The sequence below is a fragment of the Halichoerus grypus genome, chromosome 14 (genome assembly GCF_964656455.1).
Source record: "Halichoerus grypus chromosome 14, mHalGry1.hap1.1, whole genome shotgun sequence".
Classification (NCBI taxonomy): Eukaryota; Metazoa; Chordata; class Mammalia; order Carnivora; family Phocidae; genus Halichoerus; species Halichoerus grypus.
This window is the reverse complement of record NC_135725.1, coordinates 12255028-12281705: the sequence shown is the minus strand read 5'-3', so window position 1 is coordinate 12281705 and position 26678 is coordinate 12255028. Positions and strand designations below refer to the sequence as shown.

The window sequence follows — 26678 nt, the reverse complement described above, 5'->3', positions numbered from 1 at the left end:
CACCCCAAAACTCATACATGAATATTCATAGCACCATTATTCATAACAGCTAAAAGGTAGGAATAACCCAATGTCTATCAACTGATGAATGGATAAACTGTGGTATATCTATACTATAATGGGATATTATTTAGCCAAAAAAAAAGAATGAAGTACTATCACTTCATTCAACATGGATGAAACTTGAAAACATCATGCTAAGTAGAAGAAACCAGTCCCAAGAGACCACACAGTGCCTGATTCCACTTATATAAAATACCCAGAATAGGCTAATCTATAAAGAAAGAAATGGTTACTTAGGACTGAGAGATTAGGAAGGAATGGGGAATGACAGCTAATGGATATGGAATTTCTTTTAGGTGTGACGAAAATGTTCTAAAATTGATTGTGGTGATGGTAGCACAACTCTTTGAAAACACTAAAAAGCACTGAATCATACACTTTAAGAGTCAATGGTGTCAGAATTATATCTCAACAAAGCTGTTAAAAATTTTATTAAGTTATGGGGCGCCTGGGTGGCTCAGTTGGTTAAGCGACTGCCTTCGGCTCAGGTCATGATCCTGGAGTCCCGGGATCGAGTCCCGCATCGGGCTCCCTGCTCGGCAGGGAGTCTGCTTCTCCCTCTGACCCTCCCCCATCTCATGCTCTCTCTCTGTCTCATTCTCTCTCTCAAATAAATAAATAAAATCTTTAAAAAAAATAAAAAAAAAAAAATTTTATTAAGTTATGATCTTAATTAGGAACACCAATTAACTGGGTGAGATTTTGAGTTTTCCATTTCGATATACAACGCTTGCCCCATGTTTGCCCCATCTCCGCTATTTGGGAGTGGGCTTCCAGCTATTGGCAAATTGCCCTGCTACTGTCACTGAAATAAGGTTAGCTGCCAGAGAGCACAGCTTTAAGAGAATTTTTCTACTGCTCTCTTCTTGATGGTGGCAGTGCTAGGCGTTTGTGTGGCCTCTCCCAGCCCACCACCTACGCTCTTTCTCCCATAAGAAGGATTTTACCATTCCTGCCTAGGGTCTTAGTGAATCTGGAGTTTCTCTATACTTCTGGAACACTGGTATCCAGTGCTTTCCTTTGTAAATAAACCAGTAAGCTGGCTAGGCCCTGCTTATCTTCATCTGCCAGCTCCATATCCTGGAGTTGGGTCAGGTAGGCTTACTAATCCTCTCCCATTGCCAGATGAATTTCTAGTATAATCCAGTGGGTCTGCAGTTTCTCTGGACATCTTAAGTGAAGCCCCTACCCACTCCCCATCTCTATATTCTTCATCACATACCTTGGGATCTTGACTCCTACTTGAACTCAACCAGATTCGCTATGTCCCTACTACTAGGGTTCAGTCTCCACCTTTACTCTCCTAATCTTAGTCACCAAGAAGCTGCCCGTTTTGCCACTTTTCTACCACCCGTTCTCCTCCACCACAGAACTGATTATTTCACGTCTGTCCCACCTCTCCTTAGGGAAAGGGTCACAAGGCCTCCAAAAATGAGTGATGTATACCAGATAAGAACTGCAGCAAAATGATGATCTTAGCCCCCATCTAAAGAGGGCTTTACCCCCGCTGATTGTTGCTCTATCAAAATGAGGCCTACTGCTGCCAGAGCTGCCAATTTGTCAAGGACACAGAAATCCAAATATTTAAGTAAAATGTCCTAATTTATAAAATTTGGCTCAATTTATTTTATTCTTTATTTTTATTTTAATTAATTAATTTTTATTTAAATTCAAGTTAGTTAACATATAGTATAGTATTGGTTTCAGGGGTAGAATTTAATGATTCATCACTTACATATAAGCCTCAGTGCTCATTCCAACAAGTGCCCTCCTCAATGCCCATCACCCATTTAGCCCATCCCCCCCAACCCACTTCCCCTCCAGCAACCCTCAATTTGTTCTCTATGGTTAATTAATGAAAAAAACATTGTGAAGACCAAATAAAATTTATCTGTAGGCCAAATTTAACTCAAGAACCACCATTGTGATAGATCTGTTTAAGATCTGCCCAACCAATATCGCATTCTCCCAGCAGCAGTCTGCATTCTGCCATAGTAGATGCACACCAACAGTTCTGACAGAACAGTTCACAAAGGCCAAAAGAAAAACATGGAACAAATTTGTAGATAGATATAGATAGATATAAATATACAGAATGTTAACTTTATAAACACACAAGAGATAGTGTTATTTTGGTGTCTCAGGTGAAATCCTATAAAGTACACATGTGGCCCCAAAAGAAGGCTGCATGATCACTGCCTAAAGAAGACATTCTCCAATGATCAAATCAAAGTTCCAACTTTTCTTGTTTGAGATGGTCTTTGATAATGACAAGATGAACCACTGAAACAGTTATCTAAAGAAATCCAAAGCAATACAAAATACACCTAAAAGTCTGGGTTTCAGAGTAATATTATAGAGTTCATTCAATCCAACATTCATTCATTCACTAATAGAAACTGAATACTTGGAGTGGGCCAAATCTCTGCTGTCATCTTTATTTCAATGCACCATTTTACTTGACTAGTTTAAATACAATTTCTTATTTCATTCTCCTTCTAAACCAGACCAAAGTGGATTTCTAAGTTGATCCCTCATGGCACACCCAGCTCAATTATGCAAAATGTAATGTTAATCATTGTGATAATACACAATTTCTGCTAAAGCAGATTAATTTCATTTTATTTTCTAGGTACCAGGCATTGTTCAAAGGTAATGATATGGCCATTAAGACTTTTTCCTTACAAAAAGGAAAAAATTCAAAGTAACTTGGCATTTAGATTTGCATACTTCAAACAGCTGTATACCCTAGATATGTTAATGAGTGTTAGGGGTGATTAAACTTGAATTTACAGTTTGTGGAAGGAAAGGTAATCCTAGGTAGGTATCCACTAGAATAGGCAATATATAACGAATTAACATTATAATACAAAAGAATGAAACTGGGCCACTTTCTTACACCATACACAAAAATAAACTCAAAATGGATTAAGGACCTACAGGTAAGACCTGAAATCATAAAACTGCTAAAAGAAAATATAGGCATATGTAAACTCTTGGATATCAGCCTTAGTAATATTTTTCTGGATCTGTCTCCTAGGTCAGGGAAACAAAAGCAAAAAGAACAACAAATGTTGGGAAAGGTTGTGGAGAAAGGGGAACCCTGTTACACTGTTGGTGAGAATGCAAGGTGGTACAGCCACTTTGGAAAACAGTGTGGAGGTGCCTCAAAAAATTAAAAATAGAGCTACCCTATGACCCAGCAATTGCACTACTGGGTATTTACCCCAAAGACACAGATGTAGTCAAAAGAAGGGCCATATGCACCCCAATGTTCATAGCAGCAATGTCTGCAATAGCCAAACTGTGGAAAGAGATGAGATGCCCTTCAACAGATGAATGGATAAAGAAGATGTGGTCCATATATACAACGGAATACTACTTAGCCATCAGAAAGGATGAATACCCAACTTTTACATCAACATGGATGGGACTGGAGGAGATTATGCTAGGTGAAATAAGTCAAGCAGAGAAAGTCAATTATCATATGGTTTCACTTATTTGTGGAACATAAGGAATAGCATGGAGGACATTAGGAGAAGGAAGGGAAAAATGAAGGTGGGGAATCAGAAGGGGAGATGAACCATGAGAGACTATGGACTCCGAGAAACAAACTGAGGGTTTTAGAGGGGACGGGGGTGGGGGGATGGGTTAGCCCAGTGATGGGTATTAAGGAGGGCACGTACTGCATGGAGCATTGGGTGTTATATGAAAACAATGAATCATGGATCACTACATCAAAAACTAATGATGTATTGTATGGTGACTAACAACATAATAAAATTAAATTAAATTTAAAAAATAAAAAATAAACATTTGGGACTACATCATACTAAAAAAGCTTTTGCACAGTGAAATCATCAACAAAACAAAAAGGCAAACTCGTGAATAGGAGAAGATACTTGCAAAGGATATATCCAATAAAGGGTTAGTATCCAAAATATATAAAGACCTTATACAACTCAACATAAAAGCAAAACAAATCTGATTGAAAAATAGGCAGAGGAGCTGAATAGACATTTTTCCAGAGAAGACATACAGATGGAGCAATCTACACATTCAATGCAATCCCCGTCAAAATACCATCAACTTTTTTCAAAGAAATGGAACAAATAATCCTAAAATTTGTATGGAACCAGAAAACACCCCAAACAGCCAGAGGAATGTTGAAAAAGAAAAGCAAAGCTGGTGGCGTCACAATTCCGGACTTCCAGCTCTATTACAAAGCTGTCATCATCAAGACAGTATGGTACTGGCACAAAAATAGGCACATAGATCAGTGGAACAGAATACAGAGCCCAGAAGTGGACCCTCAACTATATGGTCAACTAATCTTTGACAAAGCAGGAAAGAATGTCCAATGGAAAAAAGACAGTCTCTTCAACAAATGGTGTTGGGAAAATTGGACAGCCACATGCAGAAGAATTAAACTGGACCATTTCCTTATACCACACACAAAAATAGACTCCAAATGGTTGAAAGACCTCAATGTGAGATAGGAGTCCATCAAAATCCTAAAGAAGAACACAGGCAACAACCTCTTCGACCTCAGCCACAGCAACTTCTTCCTAGAAACATCGCCAAAGGCAAGGGAAGCAAGGGCAAAAATGAACTATTGGGACTTCATCAGATAAAAAGCTTTTGCACAGCAAAAGAAACAGTCAACAAAACTAAAAGACAACCGACAGAATGGGAGAAGATATTTGCAAACGACATATCAGATAAAGGGCTAGTACCCAAAATCTATAAAGAACTTCTTAAACTCAACACCCAAAGAACAAATGATCCAATCAAGAAATGGGCAGAAGACATGAACAGACATTTTTCCAAAGAAGACATCCAAATGGCCAACAGACACAGGAAAAAGTGCTCAACATAGCTCGGCATCAGGGAAATCCAAATCAAAACCTCAATGAGATACCACCTCACACCAGTCAGAATGGCTAAAATTAACAAGTCAGGAAACAACAGATGTTGGCAGGGATGCGGAGAAAGGGGAACCCTCCTACACTGTTGGTGGGAATGCAAGCTGGTGCAGCCACTCTGGAAAACAGTATGGAGGTTCCTCAAGAAGTTGAAAATAGAACTACCATACAATCTAGCAATTGCACTACTGGGTATTTACCCCAAAGATACAAATGTAGGGATCCAAAGGGGTACGTGCACCCCGATGTTTATAGCAGCAATGTCCACAATAGCCAAACTATGCAAAGAGCCAAGATGTCCATCGACAGATGAATGGATAAAGAAGAAGTGGTATATATATACAATGGAATATTATGCAGCCATCAAAAGGAATGAGATCTTGCCATTTGCAATGACGTGGATGGAACTGGAGGTGTTATGCTGAGCGAAATAAGTCAATCAGAGAAAGACATGTATCCTATGACCTCACTGATATGAGGAATTCTTAATCTCAGGAAACAAACTGAGGGTTGCTGGAGTGGTGGGGGGTGGGAGGGATGGGGTGGCTGGGTGATAGACACTGGGGAGGGTATGTGCTATGGTGAGCGTTGTGAACAGTGCAAGACTGTTGAATCACAGATCTGTACCTCTGAAACAAATACTACAATATATGTTAAAAAAAAAAAAAAAAGAAGATAGCAGGAGGGGAAGAATGAAGGGGGGGAAATCAGAGGGGGAGACAAACCATGAGAGACAATGGACTCTGAGAAACAAACTGAGGGTTCTAGAGGGGAGGGGGGTGGGAGGATGGGTTAGCCTGGTGATGGGTATTAAAGAGGGCACGTTCTGCATGGAGCACTGGATATTATACATAAACAATGAATCATGGAACACTACATCAAAAACTAATGATGTAATGTATGGTGATTAACATAACAATAAAAAATTTTTTAAAAAAGAAGACATACAGATGGGCAACAGAAACATGGAAAGATGCTCAACATCATTAATCTCAAGGAAATGCAAAGCAAAACCACAATGAGATATTACCTCACACTCGTCAGAATGGCTAGTAATGAAAAGATAAGAAATAACAAGTGTTGGTGAGGATGTAGAGAAACGGGAACCCTTGTGTACTGTTGGGGGGAATGGAAATTGGTATAGTTACTATGGAAAAAAATATGGAATATCCTCAAGAAATTAAAAATTAAAATACTAGAAATACTATATAATTCAGTAATCCTAATTCTGGGTATCTACCTAAAGAAAATGAAAACACCAATTCAACAAGATTTATGTACCCCTATGTTTATTGCAGTATTATTGTAATAGCCAAGATATGGAAGCAACCTAAGCGTCCACTGATAGATGAATGGATAAAGAAGATGTGGTACACACACACACACACACACACACACACACACACGCACACACACAGTTAATATTACTCAGCCATAAAAAAAGAATGAAATCTTGCCATTCGTAACAACATGGATGGACCTAGTGGGCATTATGCTAAGTGAAATAAGTCAGACAGAGAAAGGCAAATACTATATGATTTTACTTATATGTGGAAACTAAAAAACAAAACAAATGAACAAACAAACAGAAAAACACTCATGAATACAGAGAACAAACCGGTGGTTGCCAGAGGGGAGGGAAATCATGGAGAATAGGTGAAGTAGGTGAAGGAGATTAAGAAGTACAAACTTCTAGTTATAAAGTAAATAAGTTATGGGAATGACAAGTACAACATAGGGAAGAGGGCCAAAAATACTGTAGTAACTCTTTATTATGACTGATGGTAACTACACTTATCATGGTGAGCATATCATAATGTATATAATTGTCAGATCACTATGTTGCACATCTGAAATTAATATAATATTGTATGTCAACTATACCTCAATTAAAAATAAGAAAAAGAATTAACATTATATACAATATACATATTTATGCATACATATATACATATATATATGTATGTGTGTGTGTGTGTATATATATATATATATATATAGTGTGTGTGTGTGTGTGTGCAGGCAAATACTTTAAAGCAGCAAGAAATTATGGTCAAACTCTGCTGGTGAATGCTTACCTGGTATATCCACATTTTCTTTATTAATTATCATTTCTCCACTCACAAGGCTTATGGTCTTTACCATATTTTGCTGGAGTTGGAGGCGATGCTAAATTAGCATTTATCATGAAATGCTATTTCATGAATTTATTTTTTAAAGAAAAATAATGAGAGTAAATTTAAGCCTAGGCTGACCAAATAATTAAACCCATATCCTCAAAAGAAATGAAAGGTCTGGGGCGCCTGGGTGGCGCAGTCAGTTGACCGTCTGACTCGTGGTTTTGACTGAGGTTGTGATCTCGGGGTCATGGGATCGAGCCCTGCATGAACACAGAATCTGCTTGGGATTTTCTCTCCCTCTGCTCATATCCCCCCTCAAATAAATAAATAAATCTTAAAAAAAGAAGAAAGAAAAGGTCAAATGCACTTCAAAGATCATCTAGAGCCTGCTATTTATGTAAGAGGAAAACCTACTTAAACCTCTGCGGGTTTCTATTTGCTCATCCTTAAAGTGGATGGTGAGTCAGAACAATTGCCAAGATCTCTTCTAAATCTAACATTAGATGACTGGATTTTCCCATCAAACCGTAATGTTTCACTAAGAGTCTGTCTACATCTCTCCTATCCATGGACTCAAAAAGTATTATCTTAAGTAAGGAAAAACGCTATGCTGAATAAACAATCCACACTGCAGTCAGCTACTACAGATAAATCAAAGTCTATAAATAGTCACATTCCCCACTACCATAGGGCCAGTGTTGCCCAAACTTCAGTCATATGAGTTTCATGTCAAATCTGAGCGCCACCTATATTTTTATTCACTTAAAAATTGAATTTAAGGTAGCTTATTTTTTTAATTAGCCATATCCTGAGCAATCATAAGCTTTATGCATTTTTTTCTAATAAAATTTGAAATAAATACATAGTCTATAAATAAAAGAAAATTCCACCAAGTACCATCAAGAATTGTGTTGTACACTCTCGGTGGTATACATACTAAACTTTGGAAAATACCAGAGCAGCTAATGAAAAGCATATATATATGCTGGCCTAGAATATATAAGATTTTGTTTTTGAAGGAACCTACTATAGTAACATTTCCATTGCATTTATTAGGATAGAAAAATCAACTGTTATTTCCATTATTCTTTCATTGGTTAGAGAATCTGATTCCATAGATTACTTTTAAAAGGGGATAATAGGACCACCAGTTAATGGGTAGAGTTTTCGTTTTACACATGAATTAGCATAGATCCCACTCTTGTCATGCCAAGTGTTGATGCCAGATCTTTTGGAACCATCAAGATCAGTGAACTGAGAACGGCATTTTCTGTGGACTACTGAATAATCATCTTGACAAGGATAATCCTATTGGGTTGGGGGAGAAAGAGAAATAATATTGAATGACCAAGATATGTAAAAACAAGTGATTTCTAGAAGTTGATCTTCAATATGTTAGTCTTATTATGATCCAAGTTTAATTTACACACAATTAACTTAATATATCAAATTACAAATGCCTCAATGAAAAAAATGGCTACAGTATTTATAAATAATTTAATTCTGAAAGAAGCCTCTAGTTCGTGGTTGTTTTATTTATAAAACTAAAAAGATAAATTGTTACACATGTAAAACTTTTGTAAACCATAAATACATGGCCCAAAGAACAACTTAAATTTTATGATCGCCTACATAAGACCAAAACAATTATAATTTAACTATCATTCAACACCTTTTTAAAGTTAATAAAAATTATAATCATTCCAAAGAATAATATCTTAGGCTGTATCTTTCATAGTTGCTATCAAGTCGTAAATGCCAAACTCAAAGATTTATTCCTCTGAGAAATTGACCTCAGGATAACCCAGCATCATGTTTAAAGTATTTATCCTTAAAGCACTTCGTAGAAGATTCTGTTGTGATAAAACAAGACACTCTCATTGACCACTTCCCAAAGGAAATATTGATTCTCTCAGATTACATCAAGGGTAATGGTAGACAAGGAACATAAAGCCCTTGAACTGATTATCTAATTTCTGCTTAAAATTGGTACTAATTTTAAAGCACTGACACAATATTGAAATTAAATCACCAGAACTATAAAACAATGAAAGAACACCAAAATAGTTCTAATCTTAGATTGGCCTTATTGAAAATAATTGAAAAATTTAACCATATATTCAACCATAACAATAATAATAGGGTCAACGGATTTACTGAGTGTCTATTATGGGTTGGGCACGGTAGTTGAGTGTTTATATCTTTTAATCCATAGCAGAACTCTGACATAGGAATTATTACTCCCACTTTACATATGAGAAAAGACAATTTGCTTAAAATCTCAGAAAAAGAGGATTTAAAGAATGTCAATATTAAACAACTTAGCCAGGACTTCAAACTAACTATCTAATTGTAAGATCTATTATCCCTCCAGTACCCCCATGAAATTCTCAATAATTAAGAGATGAAATAAATGACAAAATCCTAAAACTACATTATATCCATGTTACTTTCTATAGTTTGGGCTTTTGTTTTTCATAGTCAGGGTCTAATTTCTTTGGGGCTTGTATGTTGGTTTTTGGTTCAGTAGAGGCCCTTTCAACGAGATTTGAGTGTTACTGGCCAAACGTGCCTGCTCACAGGGAGGCAGGATCTGCTCATTCCTAGGCAAGCTTCCGTCAAATTGAAGGAAGCGTCAAATGCAGGGTTGATGTGTTCCTCTAGCATCTCCTAGGCAGGAAGGATGATTTATTTTGATCAGGTGAATGACAAGCTTAAATGTGATGTTTTTAAAGAAAGGATTCTGGCAGCAAGAAGGTACTAAAGACTGAAGGTAGAAAGGACCAGATTCCAGAACTATAATTAGAATTAGAATAAGAACTCACATGTCATCAACTGATATGGATAAACAAAATGTGGTCTATCCACACAGTGTAATATTATTTGGCAATACAAGCAATAAAATACTGACAGATGCTGTAGCATAGATGAACCACGAAAACAGGCTAAGTGAAAAAAACTAAACCACAAGACTACACATTGTATGATTCCTTCTACAGAATGTCCAAAATAGGCAAGTCCACGGAGACAGAAAGGAACTTTGCAAGGGACTAGGGGGAGGGGGAGAATGAGGAGAGACTGTTAATGGGTGCGGTGGCCAATTTATGTGTCAGCTTGACTAGATCACGGGGCATCCAAACATTTGGCTAAACATTATTTCTGAGTTGTGCCTGTAAGGGTGTTTCTAGATGAAATTAGTATTTGAATCTGTGGACTCGGTAAAGCAGTTTGCTCTTCCCAATGGAGGTAGGTGGGCACCTTCCAATCTGCTGAGGGAATAAAAGAAATGGAAGAAAAAGGCAGAGGAAGTAAGAATTCAGTCCCTTCCTGCCTGAATGCCTGAGCTTGGACATTAATCCTATCCTGCTCTTGGTATTCGTGGTTCTCAGGCCTTTAGACTGGGACTGAATTACACCACCAGCTCTCCTGGGTTTGCAGCTTGCAGACAGCAGACTGTGGGACTTCTCAGCCTCCATGTTGCATTAGCCAATCCTTACAATAAGTCTCTCTCTCTCTGCATATATATATGTGGTTTCTCTCTGTAGAGAACCTTGATTAATACATATGCAGTTTCTTTTTAGGGGTGATGAAAATGTTGTCTAATTGATCGTGCTGATGACTGTATGACTCTATGGATATACAAAAATCACTGAATTGTACACTTTAAAAGGATGAATTTTGTGGCATGTGAGTTATCTTAGTAAAGCTGTCATTTTTTAAAAGTGGATAGTAGGGGTAAGCAATCTTGAAGTTAGGAAAACTAATTAAGAGACTGTTTCCTATTAACACACATGAAATTAAGTCCCTCCCATTATCAGAGGTGCATTGGTAAGCCAGCTCCCCACCAAAAAATCCCACACAACTTATTTGTGATATTTGCCAATTTCTGTGGTGTAAATACTCCTGCTATGGCTGACTTCGAGCTACCAAAGTGAGGTCAGTGAACACTGAGTTGGGAAGACATGAGCATAATCAGCTCACGCAAACTTTAAGACGTGACTCCAACTCACCCTGAATCTACTTCTCCCATTTCGCATTGTGTGACAGCCATGCAATGTGGGTAGATGGATCCCACTCCAAACCGTAGGGGCAGAATCTAACCTATGACAATCACCATAATCCCTGACTCCTTTTTCAATGATAGTGATTGATCCAACGTCAGACATGTGTTTTGAGTTTGCCCAAACAAAGTAAAGCCTAAGACTTCTGTTCAGTGATTTGGAGGAAAGAAACCCTTTTTCCATTGTTGGACATAAATGAGGAAGCATCTAGCCCAGATTTCTATTAGTAGCCCTCCTCCAATCAGTTTAGCATGAAATCAACACCATAAAAGGCAGATTTGAGAGTCAGTAAGAAGCATGATGACATTGCTGTATCACTCCTTTCCTGAAACCTGACTTTTCAAAAAAATGTGAACCAATAAATTGCTTTTATTGTCTGGCTTGACTTGAGCTGGGGTTTGTACAATCTACTAAAAGCATCCTAACTAACGTGTACCTGAATAATCTGCAATGTTGGAACACTGAGTTACTGAGAATCAGAGCAAAAAGAAATGGGTAAAAACTAGGAAGTAAGACAAATATATAAAGTAGGAGTAAAGGCAAACAATAAATTTGTGACTAAACATATAATCAGGAATTAGAAGGACACAAATATGGAATAGATGAACAAACAAAACAGGACAATAACAAACTATTAGGAACCTAGAAGGCGTAGTTATTTTAAGGAAGCAGGCTATGTTTTTCATGTTTTTCAAAGTTTAATACAAAAGGCACAAGATAGAATAAAGCAGCTGCACCAAGATTCACCCTGAAGGACCTTAATATATTTTTTAAGTTTTTATTCATTTATTTGAGAGAGAGAAAGTGAGAGAGAGAGAGAGCACAAGAGGGGGGAGGGTCAGAGGGAGAAGCAGACTCCCCGCTGAGCAGGGAGCCCGATGCGGGACTCTAGGATCATGACCTGAGCTGAAGGCAACCGCTTAACCAACTGAGCCACCCAGGCGCCCCTCAAGGACCTTAATATTGACTGCAGCTCAGACCCAAGGCCAAACTGAGATGGTAGGAGTCCTGAACAAGCAAGTAATTTGGTGTGCCACTCAAACCAAGTATACAGGGGGTAATCATCTCCAAATGATAAACAGTTTTGCCCTTTCTGTGTGTAACCATCCATTTGCCCAAGGTGAGATCACAGTTTGTTTCAGAAAAAAAATGGCAACCAAAAAGCAAAGTAATATCAGCTTCTAACGTGCAAAATAGGATTTTTTAGCAAGATAATAGCCTTGCAATCCAACTCAGTCTTGAGGACTTTAGAATATCAATGTCCAAACCTGGAAGACCTCAGATCATAGAGTTCTCCCAATATGTAGGAAAAATACCTTTTGCATTAAGTCTTAACCAAAAGTTGGAATGGATAGTAGGAAGACAGGGAAGAGTCTGTTTGGGGAATTACAGGAATGAGAAAATAAGGGAAAAGGGAAAAGAAGGACGGCAGAAAGAGCCAATGTATTTCCCAATTTTCCCTTTCCAAGACTTTAATCAGGCAGAATCCCTCTGACCTGGACAGAGAGAAATGTATGAGATAAAAGAGAGTAATGGCGGAAAGGCATAAGAGGCCCCCATCCCTCATGAAAACTCGAAACTGAGCACCTCAGGCTGCCCTTTCATTTGTCTGGAGTACAACAATACCCAGGCTGGTGGAGCAGCATGCTCAGGCAGAGGAAGACTCTGAGTCACCTCTGGCATCCTGTGGCAAGTCTGCAAGGGGGTTACTAACAGGAGCTGCAAAGCCAAACACTGGAGCTGGGGCTGATGAGAGGCATAGGAATCTTCTGTTGGGTCTACAATACCTATGGGAGTGGAAATGAGGATGAGTTATCCCAGGCAAGCCATCTGGGCTCCAACCTAGCCCAGAGAGAAAGAGAGGGAAATAGAAAAAGACTGACAGTTCAACATCCACAGACCATAGTCACCAATGCCAGCAAGGAAAAGAGCAGCTGGGTGAACTAGGGACATTACCTCAGAGACCAGAAGAGGCAGACAATAGCACACACAAAAATCCTACTCTTGCCCTCTGGCATCGGGATGGTAAGTCGCTTCCCTCTCTCCATATACTTGGATGCCATCTTGGAGTCATAGTTACTATTGCTGTGTAACAGGTCAACCCACAGAAAGCAGTATAAAACAATACCCATTTCTAGACTCTCTAGGTCAGGAATCTGGGAGGGGTATAACAAAGACAGCATCCCTCTGTTCCACACTGTCTGAGGCTTCAGCGGAGACTTGAAAGCCGGGAGTGACTTGAAGGCTGAGGTCAGAAACATCCCTCCCTCCAGTTGGTGGTTGATACTGGCTGCCTGCTGGGACCTCAGCTGGGCTACTGGCTGGAACAACTACCCAGGTCCTCTCCAGGGCCTGCTTGGGCTTTCTCACATCATGGTGACTGGGTTCTGAGAACGACAATGGCACAGAGAGAACCAGGAGGAAACTACACTGCTTTTTATCACCTGGCCTCCAAATTCACATAGCATCACTTCTACTGCAGTCACAGGTCACCCAGCTCTAGTGGAGGCAATAAGGACTCTGCCTCTCAATGGGAAGAGTGTCAAAATCACATTGCAAGAGTACGTGGGATGACCACACGTGCTGCACCCATTTGGGAAAAATAACAATCTGCCACATGGAGAAAAGTAGGCTGTGCTGGGGTTTCTCAAGATTACCGCCAGATTCAATGATTTTGCTACGAAGACTCACAGGATTCAACATATAGTTGTATTTGTGGCTATGATTTACTGCAGCAAATGGATACAAAGCAAAGTCAGCCAAGGGGAAAGGCACATGGGCTGAAGTCCAGAGGAGGCCAGGTGCAAACTTCCAAGAGTCCTCTCCCGGTGAGTCACACAGGATGCACTTAATTTCCCCAGCAAAGAATTGTGAAATGCTGTTTACTGGGGAAGCTCATTAGAGCCTCAGAGCCAAGCTTTTTCTTGGGGGCTGGTCACAGAGGCACTCGTTGCCTTGCAATACCAGAATTCCAGACTCCCACAAGTTCAACATGAACCATATTGTTTGCACAAACGGTTTAGGTGCAATGAGCCTCTCTCATTAGGGAATTCTAATCCCACAAGTCTAGTTTCTAGATGCTAGCCAAGGGCCAACCTAGCAAGCAGGCTTTTTAATAGATAACAGGCTCAGTTCTACTATGTTAGTTCTTTTCTGCCAACAATGGATGGAAGATCTCTGAGAAAATGAGAGTTTTTTAAAGGAGATTGAACACCTCCTATAGGAACTATTTAAATTATGGAATCAGACTAAGCTGTAAATGGACTGAAGGGTTAGTGTTTTCCTACTGGTGGTGGGCTCAAGAAGAAGGCCAGTTATCAGTTAGACACTTTTCCTCTGCGTATGTGAGTTGCAGACAGTTGTTGTATTCCCACACCCTAACATAATATTTACATGTCTGTTCAACACTTATTTAGTGGGAGTGGGAAGAAATGTTTAGAAATGGTCCATAGAAGCAGTTATGTGAATCACCACACGTTGTTGTTGGCTGGTTCACTGTTCTGGTGCTACACAGACACTGAGTGCCGACGACGTTTATTTAAGATAGGATAATCACTATGAGCTTTTTCTGAGCCTTTCAGGTAGATGAGGATCACAGAAAAATTTTGTCTGAGGTGTGGAATGGGTGGGTATCAGTGCACAACGGCTTACACAGAGCCAGACTGGAAGAGACATTTCACAGGAAGAACTTAGAAGACCTAGCAGGCCAACTGAAGATAAAGAAGCAAAGATGATCCATAGCTTCAAATCTGGATGGCTGGGAGAGTTCTAACCACTAAATGGAATAAGAAAGACATGGAGATGGGGGAGAATTTGTTATAGGAGAGAAATGATGAGTCACATTTTAGACGTTTTAAATGTGAGATGACATCAGTACAAAATCTTTGAAAGGTGGTGCTGTGGGATAGATGGCCTGGAGAGGTCAGTGGCCTGTGCACAGTAGTAGTCATTGGCTGGGGAAAAATAGCTCTAAGGAACAGTATTGGGACCACGGATGATACTTGAATACAAACTGTGAATTACATAATTATACTGCATCAATTATTCCTGAGGTTGAAAATATTACCATAGCTATGTGTCCTTGTTCTTAGGAAATACACACTGAACTATTTATAGGCAAAGGAGTTCAATGTCTCCAGCCTACTCTCAAATGGTAAGCAATTGGTGACTCTGGGTAAAGATTATATGAGAGCTCCTTGTGCCATTCTTGCAACTTTCCTGTAAGTTTGAAATTATATAAAACACATTACCCCCAAAAGGTGATGGTTGAGGAACCATGGGAGTGAATGAATTCTCTGAGATTGCATAAAATGAGAAGCACAGAGTTCTGGATCCCAAGTCCTATGGATGCTCATGGCTGGGTCCATAAAGAAGCCATGAAGGGCACAGAAGGAGAGGTATGAAGTGGGCAATGTCATAGATTCTGAAGGTCGAGGGAGGTGGAGGAATGCAGTGGTAACCAAAAAGTGCCCACTTCCAAAGAAACTTCATAGAGGGAAAAACCTGACAAAACACAAACCAAACAACAGTGCTGTTTTAGGGAACTAGAGGAAGTCGAATGAAACATCCTGATAAAAGATGGGAAAAGCATGTCAGAGAAAGATATGCTCAGGGCAAACAGGCTCTATAGAAACAGGAAGCACTAAAGATGCAGCAAGAGAATATGGGGAAAATCTGCCTTAAGGTTAAGAAAGCTTTCTTCCTTTTCTTCTCTTTCTCTTCCCTCTTTTAAACAAATCATGGACAGACATGGTCAGCATGTTACAGGAGTGTCCTCTTAGTGAGCGGGCCCCTACTTGACCTTCTGACATTATGAAGGACAAAACAGCCTATGGTTTTACCACCTATATCAATAAAATGTACCAGAGCATCTTTAAGAGGCAGGTATCCTGTTCTTAAATCCCCATCCCCTCCCCACCCCCAACCCCACGGCCCCCTGAGTGCTATATTCTTACTCGGAGCACAGTTGTCTCCTGAACTTTCTTCGGAATAAAATGACATGACTGTTTCTTAGTCAACTGTATTCAGTCCTCACCCAGTTTTGGTTATACTTAGTCTTATTTGATTTCATTTTATTTCTTTGGGATCTTTTATTTTTTATAGTTTTATTTTTCAAGCTCATTTTCAGTTTTCAGCCTGCTTTCTGAAATATCAGTAACTCTGCCTAATTTAATATTATACGATAATTTGAAAGCATAGTCTCAATTCCTTCATCCAGATCATCCATAAAAATTCACAATGTGTTATGTTTCCTGGCCAAATCAGTCACTGTGAACTAACCTTGTGTCCACCATTACAGATAGCTATTAGCCACCTGGCATTCATACAGCAAAGACCATTCTTCCCTAGCATACCTGTAAGTATGCTCATTTGGGGTACTTCATTTAGTCTTAAAAAGGTATTTGAGGCAGCAAGCTTATTTATGTGAATGTCACATTGGATGGAGTAAAAGTAAATAAATATACAGGTAGATTACTGTGAGATTTCATTTCATTATTTTCAGTATTCATAATGTATAAAATTATTTAGCTGTTATATGCACTTGACTGAAGACCTGTCGTGCCCTAATGAGGTTGTCTTCTATACACACATGCAGAGTGATGTGGGAAAAAAAGGACAATTTCCATACAGCCAAATCTACTTTACCAACCCTAGGGATCATGGAGGAGAGGTATCTCAGACATTCACTTCCTCACTTCTTTAAAAATGATTTCATTTCTATTGGATATTTTCTTCTCCCAGGGATTCCATTATAGACCTAAGAGTAAATGGCAAATGTAGCTATGACAAACATATCACTAGTTGGATATATTTTTGTTATGTATCTAAGAAACATTATACCTTTTTATTTGATAAAATTTTACAAAGGAAAAACATTTGTAACCAGTAGAGGTATTCAACTAAAGGAAAATTGTCAATGGGAAGTGCAAGGAAGTTTAGGCCATGGATATAAATATAAATATCTATATCATTACTGAGTCTGGTCATCACAAAGAAAAATATGGAGATCTATATGAACAATCACTTCACAAAATAAGCTGACTTTAAACAACATCACACAAACTTTAGTAATGGCCAGCATCAAAAAATAAGCAATACAGTATTAAACCTTAGCTATTGACACATTTTTTATTCTTTATGCACAAATTTTGATTGGTCCTATCATTTTAATCATAGAAAAAAATATCATTTTTTTTAATTCCTCAGTCTATATTATGTGAGGACACCTGCCACTATTTTATACTTATAATGGTATGGCTAGTTATAAATTTGAGGCCCAGGGTTCTCATTTTTTAAAGTTTTTTTCTTCTTTACAAAAGTCAAATATGTTCATTGTAGAAGTTAAACATAATTAAAAGAAAGAAATTATAACTAAGTTTTATGATTTGACACAGAAACAAAAGATCATAGTTACTTAGCTTCAGAAGGATATATAAAATGAAGGCATAGTTTTAGAGAAAACAGGGTTCTTTCTACTAAAACAATACAACAACAACAAAACACTTGAAAATCTGAGTTTCCTGAGAATTAAGACCACAATTTCCCAACTGTTAGTGGTACATGAGATGAGCAGGAGTTAAAATACTCATTTCCTAATTTTCAAGTACATTCAAATTAAATGTTTGCCAAGGTCCTTCATCAAAAAGATTTCTTGGTCATAAATAAATACTATTAGGATGGGACAGGATCAATGAGAGAAAAACAAATCACCTCAAATACATAAATAGTAAAAGAATCTGAGAGCCAGCGAGCTCATAAAGAGCATTTTGTCTATATTATTAAGAGTTCTCCAGAGAAACAGAACCAATAGGAGATAGATAGATAAATGGATAGATGGACAGATGGATGGATAGATAGGTAGATAGATAGATATGAAGGATGTCTATTTATCTATCTATCATCTCTATCTCCTATTCTATTTCTATATGTCTGGGACAATAGTTGACCCTTGAACAATATGGGTTGGAACTGTGCAGGTCCATTTATACATAGATTTTTAAAAAATAAATACAGTATAGTATTGTAACTGTATTTTCTCTTCCTATGATTTTTAATAACATTTTTTTCTAGCTTAGTTTATTGTAATAATATAGTATATAATACACATACAAATGTATGTTAACTGCTTATGTCATCATTAAGGCTTCTGGTCAACTGTAGGCTATTAGTAGTTAAGTTTTTGGTGAGTCAGAAATTATATGTGGATTTTTTACTGTGGGAGGGTCAGTGGCCCTAACTCCCACATTATTCAAGGGTCAACTGTGTATATATATACTGCATATATATACTGACAGAGAGAGAGATCCTTCCTTCCTTCCTTCCTTCCTTCCTTCCTTCCTTCCTTCCTTCCTTCCTCTCACTATTAGCAACTATACAGTCCCCCAAATAAGGTAAATCCTCTTGTATCCAAACCTGGGAAAGCTGTAAAGCCCTGTGGAACTATATGAAGAAATGCCAGCAGGTCCTAAAATTGAAATTGGGGCCTAGGAAAGACTCAGAACTGGAACTGTTTGGCCTATAAGGTACAACATCAAATCTATGTGTCTATGTATAAGGTCAGCACACACATATAACACACAATGAGATCTTTCAGGCATTATTTGAGATTGAGGAAGGCCACCATTTCCTTCTGAACCCAAGTAATAGAGGGCTGTTCCTGTGGTTAGCTAACAGCAGTATTTTGGAACATCCTGACATCAATCAAAAAATATTAGGTAGAACCACATGACCCCGTCCTTCTTCTCCAAATTCACCTCCCACCCCTACCTCATTTGTAGAATAATCTAAAACTCTTTCTCATTTTAGCCAAAAGTCAATGTAATGAGATAAACAAGGATATTCAGCAAATGGCCATCATTCTTTTGTCAGCAGATACTGAGTTAGAACATTAACAGGACAAAAAAGAGAAAATTAAACAGTAGATATATTAAGATTCAGGGAAAATAGTAAAATAAAAGTCATGAAAACACATCATAAACCTGGGACATTACCTAGTTTAAAAAGTATACTTCATTCTGGACTAAAAGCTTATACATGATTATTCCATGTGACCAATTTAGATGACACAACTTTGCATGCTATTAATATTTTTAAAAGAGAACCAGAAAAAGAAAAGGACTGTATACTGGAATGAAATTATGGAAGATCATGGGGGCACAGAATGGAACAAAGACACAAAGAGAAGATTCTAAAAAGAAGAGAAAACCAAAGCTAATTTAGTTCAGAGAAATGATGTTTCCTTCAGAGCCCCCAACCTGTTCTAGATTCACTCACTGTCTTAGCTTTTGGATGTTTTCAGCAAGTCATTCTTTTCCTTCTCTTCTTTTTAAGACAACCGGTAGACCTCTCTTCCCAGGAAGCAGAAAACTAAAGGCAATTCCCCAATCCCTTTGGGGGTTTTCTTGCATGTGAATGAGCCTAACTGAACAATAAAGGGCTCTTAAAGATTGCTGTCCACCTCTGACTCCTAGCCAAGATGCATTTTGGTCTGGGATGATACTCAAAGTATTTATCAATCAGTACAGTCACTCAGACTGGGCAAGTCCTAGAGGCCCCTGGTTAGGTAAGTATTAAATTTCCAGAAGGTTCAGGCTGGGCCCACTCAACCATGAGGCACAGGAGGCCTAGTGCCTAGAGCCCACAGTACTTTTGAGGGCTCACAAAAATGTTTCATTTCTTTTAAAATCCGAATTTTCAAGATGAATCTAGTAACAAAGTGAAGGTATTAGTGCCATTAATTCTACACTAAACAAGGGTTGAATAGTAAATTTTATATTACATATATTTTACCATAATAAAAAATGCAGATGCCATTTTGAAAAACTAACTCTATTAAATGGTAGAAACTCATAGCTAAGCAGGAAATGTTGCTGGTCATTTAATATTCATAAACATCTCATAAACAATAGCTATTATATGGAAATTTTTGCTTAAAATAGGGTACAAGAGTCCAAAGGTACTTCCCCCCAAAAATGAGTATGTTTTCGTTTTGTGTAATAACACCCATTCGTTTTGTGTAATAACACCCATTGGTACATTGGTAATAATTTCAAGAGGGTTAACAATAACATGGTCATATAACATGGACATAAAATATAATAATATAGTCATAACTAGGCAAAAAGACAAACAGCCTAAGAAATATATTTCTTTAATAAGCTTTTAAATCCATCCACCCCCTGCCACCAAAAGTGAATATGATCCAACTTGGATTGTAGTTGTCTTTATACCATTGCAGTTGTACAATATATATTGTTTTATTTTTTAATGGAAGAAGGAGCCCTCAGGATCTGGGAAAGTCATAATGCAGTCCTGCGTCCTGGGAGTCTAGGGAAGGGGCTGGGGCTACTCAGGGGGCAGGGTTCTGGGGAACTCAAGGTGACAGCAAATTTCCAATCAGCACAGAAATATCGGTATTTTAACAATTCTGTATCTGTACCAGTGCATTGAGCCCCAGTGGTAGGACAGGTCAATTCTGCTGTTGCAGAGAATAATGTTAAACAGATGCAGCCTCTTTTCATACCTACAGTACCACATGGCGGGGATTCCTCAAAGTTAGTTTGGAATGCATTCCAACTTTATTTTTTTTAAAGATTTTATTTATTTATTTGACAGAGAGAGAGAGCCAGAGGAGGGGCAGAGGGAGAGGGAGAAGCAGACCTCCTGCTCAGCTCCCATCCTGACATGGGGCTTGATCCCAGGACCCTGGAATCATGACCTGAGCCAAAGGCAGACACTTAATCCACTGAGCCACCCAGGTGCCCCGCATACCAACTTTAAAACATAATTCTCTATTAGAAACTTCCTCAGCTTGAAAAAATGAAACAAGATGAAACCAGAGAGGGAGACAAACCATAAGAGACTCTTAGTCTCAGGAAACAAACTGAGGGTTGCTGGAGGGAAGGGGGGTGGGAGGGATGGGGTGGCTGGGTGATGGACATTGGGGAGGGTATGTGCTATGGTGAGCGCTGTGAATTGTGTAAGACTGATGAATCACAGACCTGTACCTCTGAAACAAATAATACATTATATGTTAAAAAAAAAAAAAAGATAGTAGGAAGGGAAAAATGAAGGGGGGGAAATCGGAAGGGGAGACAAACCATGAGAGACTATGGACTCTGAGAAACAAACTGAGGGTTTTAGAGGGGAGGGGGATAGGGGGTGGGGGGATGGGTTAGCCTGGTGATGGGTATTAAGGAGGGCATGTATTGCATGGAGCACTGGGTATTATATGCACACAATGAATCATGGAACACTACATCAAAAACTAATGATGTAATGCATGGTGACTAACATAACATAATAAAATAAAATTTTTAAAAAAAGGAAAAAAGAAAAGAAACTTCCTCAGCTTTCTGTCTCTGAGTGAACTAAGATATGGACCATTTTGGGGGTTCAAGCTACTCATATGTTTGGAAAGATAATTCAATAGGCAGCTCTATTTAGGAAAACAAAATGGTACTTCACATTGATAATGACCAACCAGATGTACCCAAATGGCAGCTGCTTGACTAGGAGGAGCTATTAACCTCCAAAATGCCCCCACTGAGAGCTTGGTCATTTGACTCAGTCCATGGCATTACCTTTCTTTTCTGCTGTCCTGTAGGTTGATTTCCAACAGACATATTTAGAATCTAGCCAACACTCTGGCTTACCATTTTTTCACCCTCTCAAGTCAATGGCTTTGATTCCATTATCAAAATTCAGTCCATGTCCACATCCTGGGCTCTATCATTCCCCAGAATTGTTCTACATCTGAAATTCCAATAAATTCCAGTACATCCCCTTTGCTCATTACCTCCAATTCTTCCAGCTCTCTCACCCCTTCACTATTGCCATGCTTGGTTTTTTTCTCAACATTCTCATTCCTTTGACCCTTCAACTTCCTGAGTTTGCTTCTCTCTGCCTGACCTAACTCTTTTCCTTACTCATCCTGAGTGTGCTCAGTCAACTCTCCATCATTAAACTCAGCTCACTTGTCCTTTATCCTAAAAGCTTATGTACACTTTAAAGAGCCAGCCTTGGACCAATCATCTAATGTTTTCCTCTATTTTGGTTCTTTGGGAGAAGGATGGGGGAGCTTTTAAGAGAAGGTATCTTTTGTTGAAATTGGGGTGAGCCATAATAAGTATTCAACTTAAGAGGTGGAGTTCTGAGGAAGTAGCTTGCAATTCTCTTCCATTTCTGTCCTTAAAAATGATTTCATAGCTTCCTAATACTCTGTATTTATTTACTCATGTCTAGAGCTATGGGATGATAACTTGCACTCACTTTAGAATTCCTATAATGCTATCCCACTTTATGCAAGTATCAATTAAACAAATATAAGAAATGATAATATAAAAATTAATAGTTTCAATTCATGCAAAACATTTGAAATATGAGTCCAAATATTTTAGGATTTCTTCAGGAATTGCATAATTGCAAAGGCTGTAGCCTAAGAATGGTGTACTGTGTTTATGCTAAGTCCACATGGTGAAGTCTCTAGTAAGAAAAAAATATTCTTTCTTTTGTCAGTATTTTATGAATCATACACTTGTTTATGTGCACAGTAACTTCTATGTCAGAGTTCAGCCACTATTCTACTGTTATTTAACCATTTGCTGTCATTATAATTTAATTATTTTGTAGCCTATAACAATGTAACAAGGTAAGCATTCATTGAATGGGGGCACTAGGAGTAGTGCTAAAAAACATGCCTCAACATCAATTACTTTGGCAAGGAACTTGGAAGTGAATGAACAAAACTCTAAATAAGCCAAATAACTGCCATGGCATGCTGTGATGTTATTGTAGAAACAAGCAACATGAGAAATATGAGAACTAATGCTAAAAAAATTAAAAGCATGAATATACAACACAATGGCCAAAGATTTATGCACCCTGAGAATACATCTCACATTCTTTATCTTTATGCCTGTGGAGAAATTAGTCCTTTGAAATTTTGTGGGTTTTTAATTATGTGTCTTGTCTTTTGTTTAGAGATGCAGCCAGATCCCATATATGTAAGGAAATGGGCCTAAATTTCATTTTTAAATAATATATTTGTTTCCTTGAGGTTTTCCTGATTATAAGTCATCATGCTTGTTGCATTGGAAAATTCTAAAATGTGTAAAGATGAAGAACTCACCTAGAATCTCACCATCCAATGGCCAACTTTACTAGCATTTTGACAGTTTCTTTGGTTTTTCCTCTATATTTCTGCATAGTTTATACATATATAATATTTACATATTACATTAATATAATAAATTTTATATGCATAAATTTTGTATCTTAATGTTTTTCTTAACCTTAAATCAAGATTTATCAGGACACTAAGAACCATCTATGGACATTTAAAGGTTATAAAATAACTCATCATGTGATTGTAACATATTTAATAGTACTACTCCTAATACTAAAACATTAGGTACTTTCCAAGTTTTGCCATTACAAACAATTCCGCGATGAGTAGCCTTGGATATAAATTTTATCCCTAGTTGAGTTATTTTTCTCTGAGGAAGTTTCTTAGAAGGAAAATTATTAGATCAAATAGTATCTTTTCTTTAAGTTTTATTTTATTGTTATGTTAATCGCCATACATTACATCATTAGTTTTTGATGTAGTGTTCCATGATTCATTGTTTGCATATAACACCCAGGGCTCCATTAGATCAAATAGTATCTTGATACATATTGCCAAATTCCTTTCCAGAAAGATTAAAACAATTTACAGTCTTCCTGGCAACAGATGAAAGTACCCATTTCATCACATCTTCACCCATTAAATATTATTATTTTTAAAAATAATGCCATTGTTATATGCAAACAATGAATCATGGAACGCTACATCAAAAACTAATGATGTACTGTATGGTGACTAACATAACATAATAAAATTAAATTTTAAAAAAATTGCCAATTTTATTAGCAGGAAAATTTTTTATTGTTTTAATTCACATCTCTTATTATTAGTAAATTGGGATTTTCCCTATATTTAGTAGCTAGTTTTACGTTTCCTGCTTTGCAAATTGTCTATATATTGTCCTTTGCTCTTTCCCTAGCATCTTAACAATTTTCCTGCCAATATATATACAAGTTCTTTACCTATTAGGCATTAATCCATAAGCTATCATATTTGCTTTCTTTATGGTTTGAATGCTCTTTTTTGATGAGAAAAAATAAATAAGAATACAACATATAATGTAGTGTCATGAATCTTCCCTAAATTGGTTTTACCATGGTTTCTAAAACTATTGATTATTCTCATCTGTTTATTCTTTCAAATAACTCATAATCTTAGAGTTCTAATAGAAAACAAAATCCATTTTTAATATAATAAAATTTATGAATTTAACTCATAATTAATTTAGTTTTCCAGTTTCCTAAAATGGTTGTTGTTCCCTTGTAGTCAAGATTTCTGTCTCAGTTATCTTTGGGTGTACATTTGTTAAAATAAAGTTAATGGCTTCAAACAAGAATTCATTATTATTTTCTTGGAATCTTGCATGGGTTGCAGTCGGAGAGCAGATGGAGCTGCAGTTCAGGCTCAACTAGGCTGGACATCCAAAATGGTTTCCTCACCCATGAATCAAGCACATCAGTGCTCCTCCTCATGGCCTCTCCTTCCAGGAGAGTAGCCTCGATTTCTTACATGGGAGCTCAGGGCTCCAAGACTTGGAAGCAGTCTTCTTCAATCTAGCCTAGATCTGGCATAGTGTCACTGTTGTCATGTTCTATTGATCAAATCAGTTCCCTGACAGCTCAGATTCAAAAGGTGGGGCGTCATTCACCTTGTCCTGGGGAAGTGGCTTGTGGAAAGTCCACCATCTTTGGAGACAAACTACCACATCTTCTTTATTGATCTTTATTTGGGTTAGAATTTTCTTCACAAAAGTATTTAAAATTTGTGTTGCTATAGTAATTTGTGTTTTTTTCTTTTATAAGTTTACTAAGTTTACTATTTAAAATTTGTGTTGTGGGACACCTGGGTGGCTCAGTCGGTTAAGCCTCTGCCTTCAGCTCAGGTCATGATCCCAGGGTCCTGGGATCGAGTCCCACATTGGGCTCCTTGCTCAGCAAGGAGCCTGCTTCTCCCTCTGCCTGCCTCTGTCTCTCTCTCTCTCTGATAAATAAATAAAATCTTAAAAAAAAAAAAAATTTGTGTTGCTATAGTAATTTGTGTTTTTTTCTTTTATAAGTTAAATAAGCTGATATGAAGCAAAGATATTATTTTTGATATACTTATTTTGTATTCAATCACCTTACTAAATGGTCTTATTTCTACTAATTACTTTTCAGTTTAATATCTTAGTTCTCCTAAGAACATAATAATACTCTCTGAAAATAAAGATGACTTTATTTCCTCCTCTTTTTCAATAGTTAAATCTCTTACCTATTGTACCAGTCAAGATTTCCATAACAAGACTAAGAGGAAACAGCCTTATTTTGTTTCTGTTGTTTAACTTTTTAAGTACAAGTAAAATGAAGTTATAAACTGGACATATTTTATCAACATACACATCTCCCAGAGCTAAATTACACCACTTACTTTTATGTGTCAATGCAATACAAATGAATTGAAAGGTGGGGTTTTATTCCAGATAAATTGAATTCAGGGAAAAGGACAATAAAACAAGATGAGGAAGAAAATAACTAATACATTTTGGACACTGCAATATTTTCTCCCTGAATTCTATAAACTTCCAAAAATAAATCATAACCATAAAACATTCCATTGACTCCCACAAATAGCTAACATCTCTAAATAAATATACAATCTCATAAATCTCAGCAATTTGTCCTTTCTTCCCAAGCTTGACTATTTACACTCGATATAAAGAATCATTTTAAGTACATAAATAAATAAGTATTAGAATAAGGCTTTTCAGCCATTTTATACTCACAAGTGGCTGATAATCATATGGTGGAGCATATTCTTCAGCATATGTTGTCAATGCATACCTAAGAGAGATAAGTCAATATTTGAGAAAAGAACAACTCTGAAAAGAACGATATTTAAAATGTTTAGCGTTATATCCTTTACATGAAATAAAAACATTTCAAGGAAGACTGGCCCTAATAAAATTTTTAAAACATACAACTGTCCCAGACCTTGTTTACAGCATTACCTACCACGACAGGATGACTTTCCTTCAATCACTTCCAATTCAACACCACTTATTACGCTCCTGTACTAATGATATGCTACAAATCCCAAGTCCCTGAGCTTAGGTGCATTCCAAACTTTTGGGATTCTCTTTACCATCCACTTTCTGCCCCTCAAACTGTTTTGACCCTATGCCCCATGTTCTCTGCTAGATGACAACTGAAAAAGATAATAGAAGACAACCAGGTGGACTGAGTTTAATAGCTTCCCCAACTTCCACCCCATTAAACACATAGCAATTCTTAATAAATACATCCTCCTTCCCCCAAGTCTATAAGCACCGCTAAGCTCCAAAGGGAAACCCTAAGGTGCTAGAAATGAAGAGGATACTCACTAGAATGGGAAGTCATAAAATGAT

General features: G+C 37.6%; 1 protein-coding gene across 1 annotated transcript in view; it reads right to left on the bottom strand.

Moving 5' to 3' along the window:
* Positions 1-8140: 8140 nt before the first annotated feature.
* Positions 8141-26678, bottom strand: part of CFAP95 (cilia and flagella associated protein 95) — a 70981-nt gene continuing 52443 nt past the window's right edge. The window contains 2 exon segments of the mRNA XM_036117899.2: positions 8141-8416; positions 26058-26115. Of these exon segments, the coding sequence (XP_035973792.2) occupies positions 8234-8416; positions 26058-26115 (241 nt within the window). The 3' untranslated portion in view covers positions 8141-8233.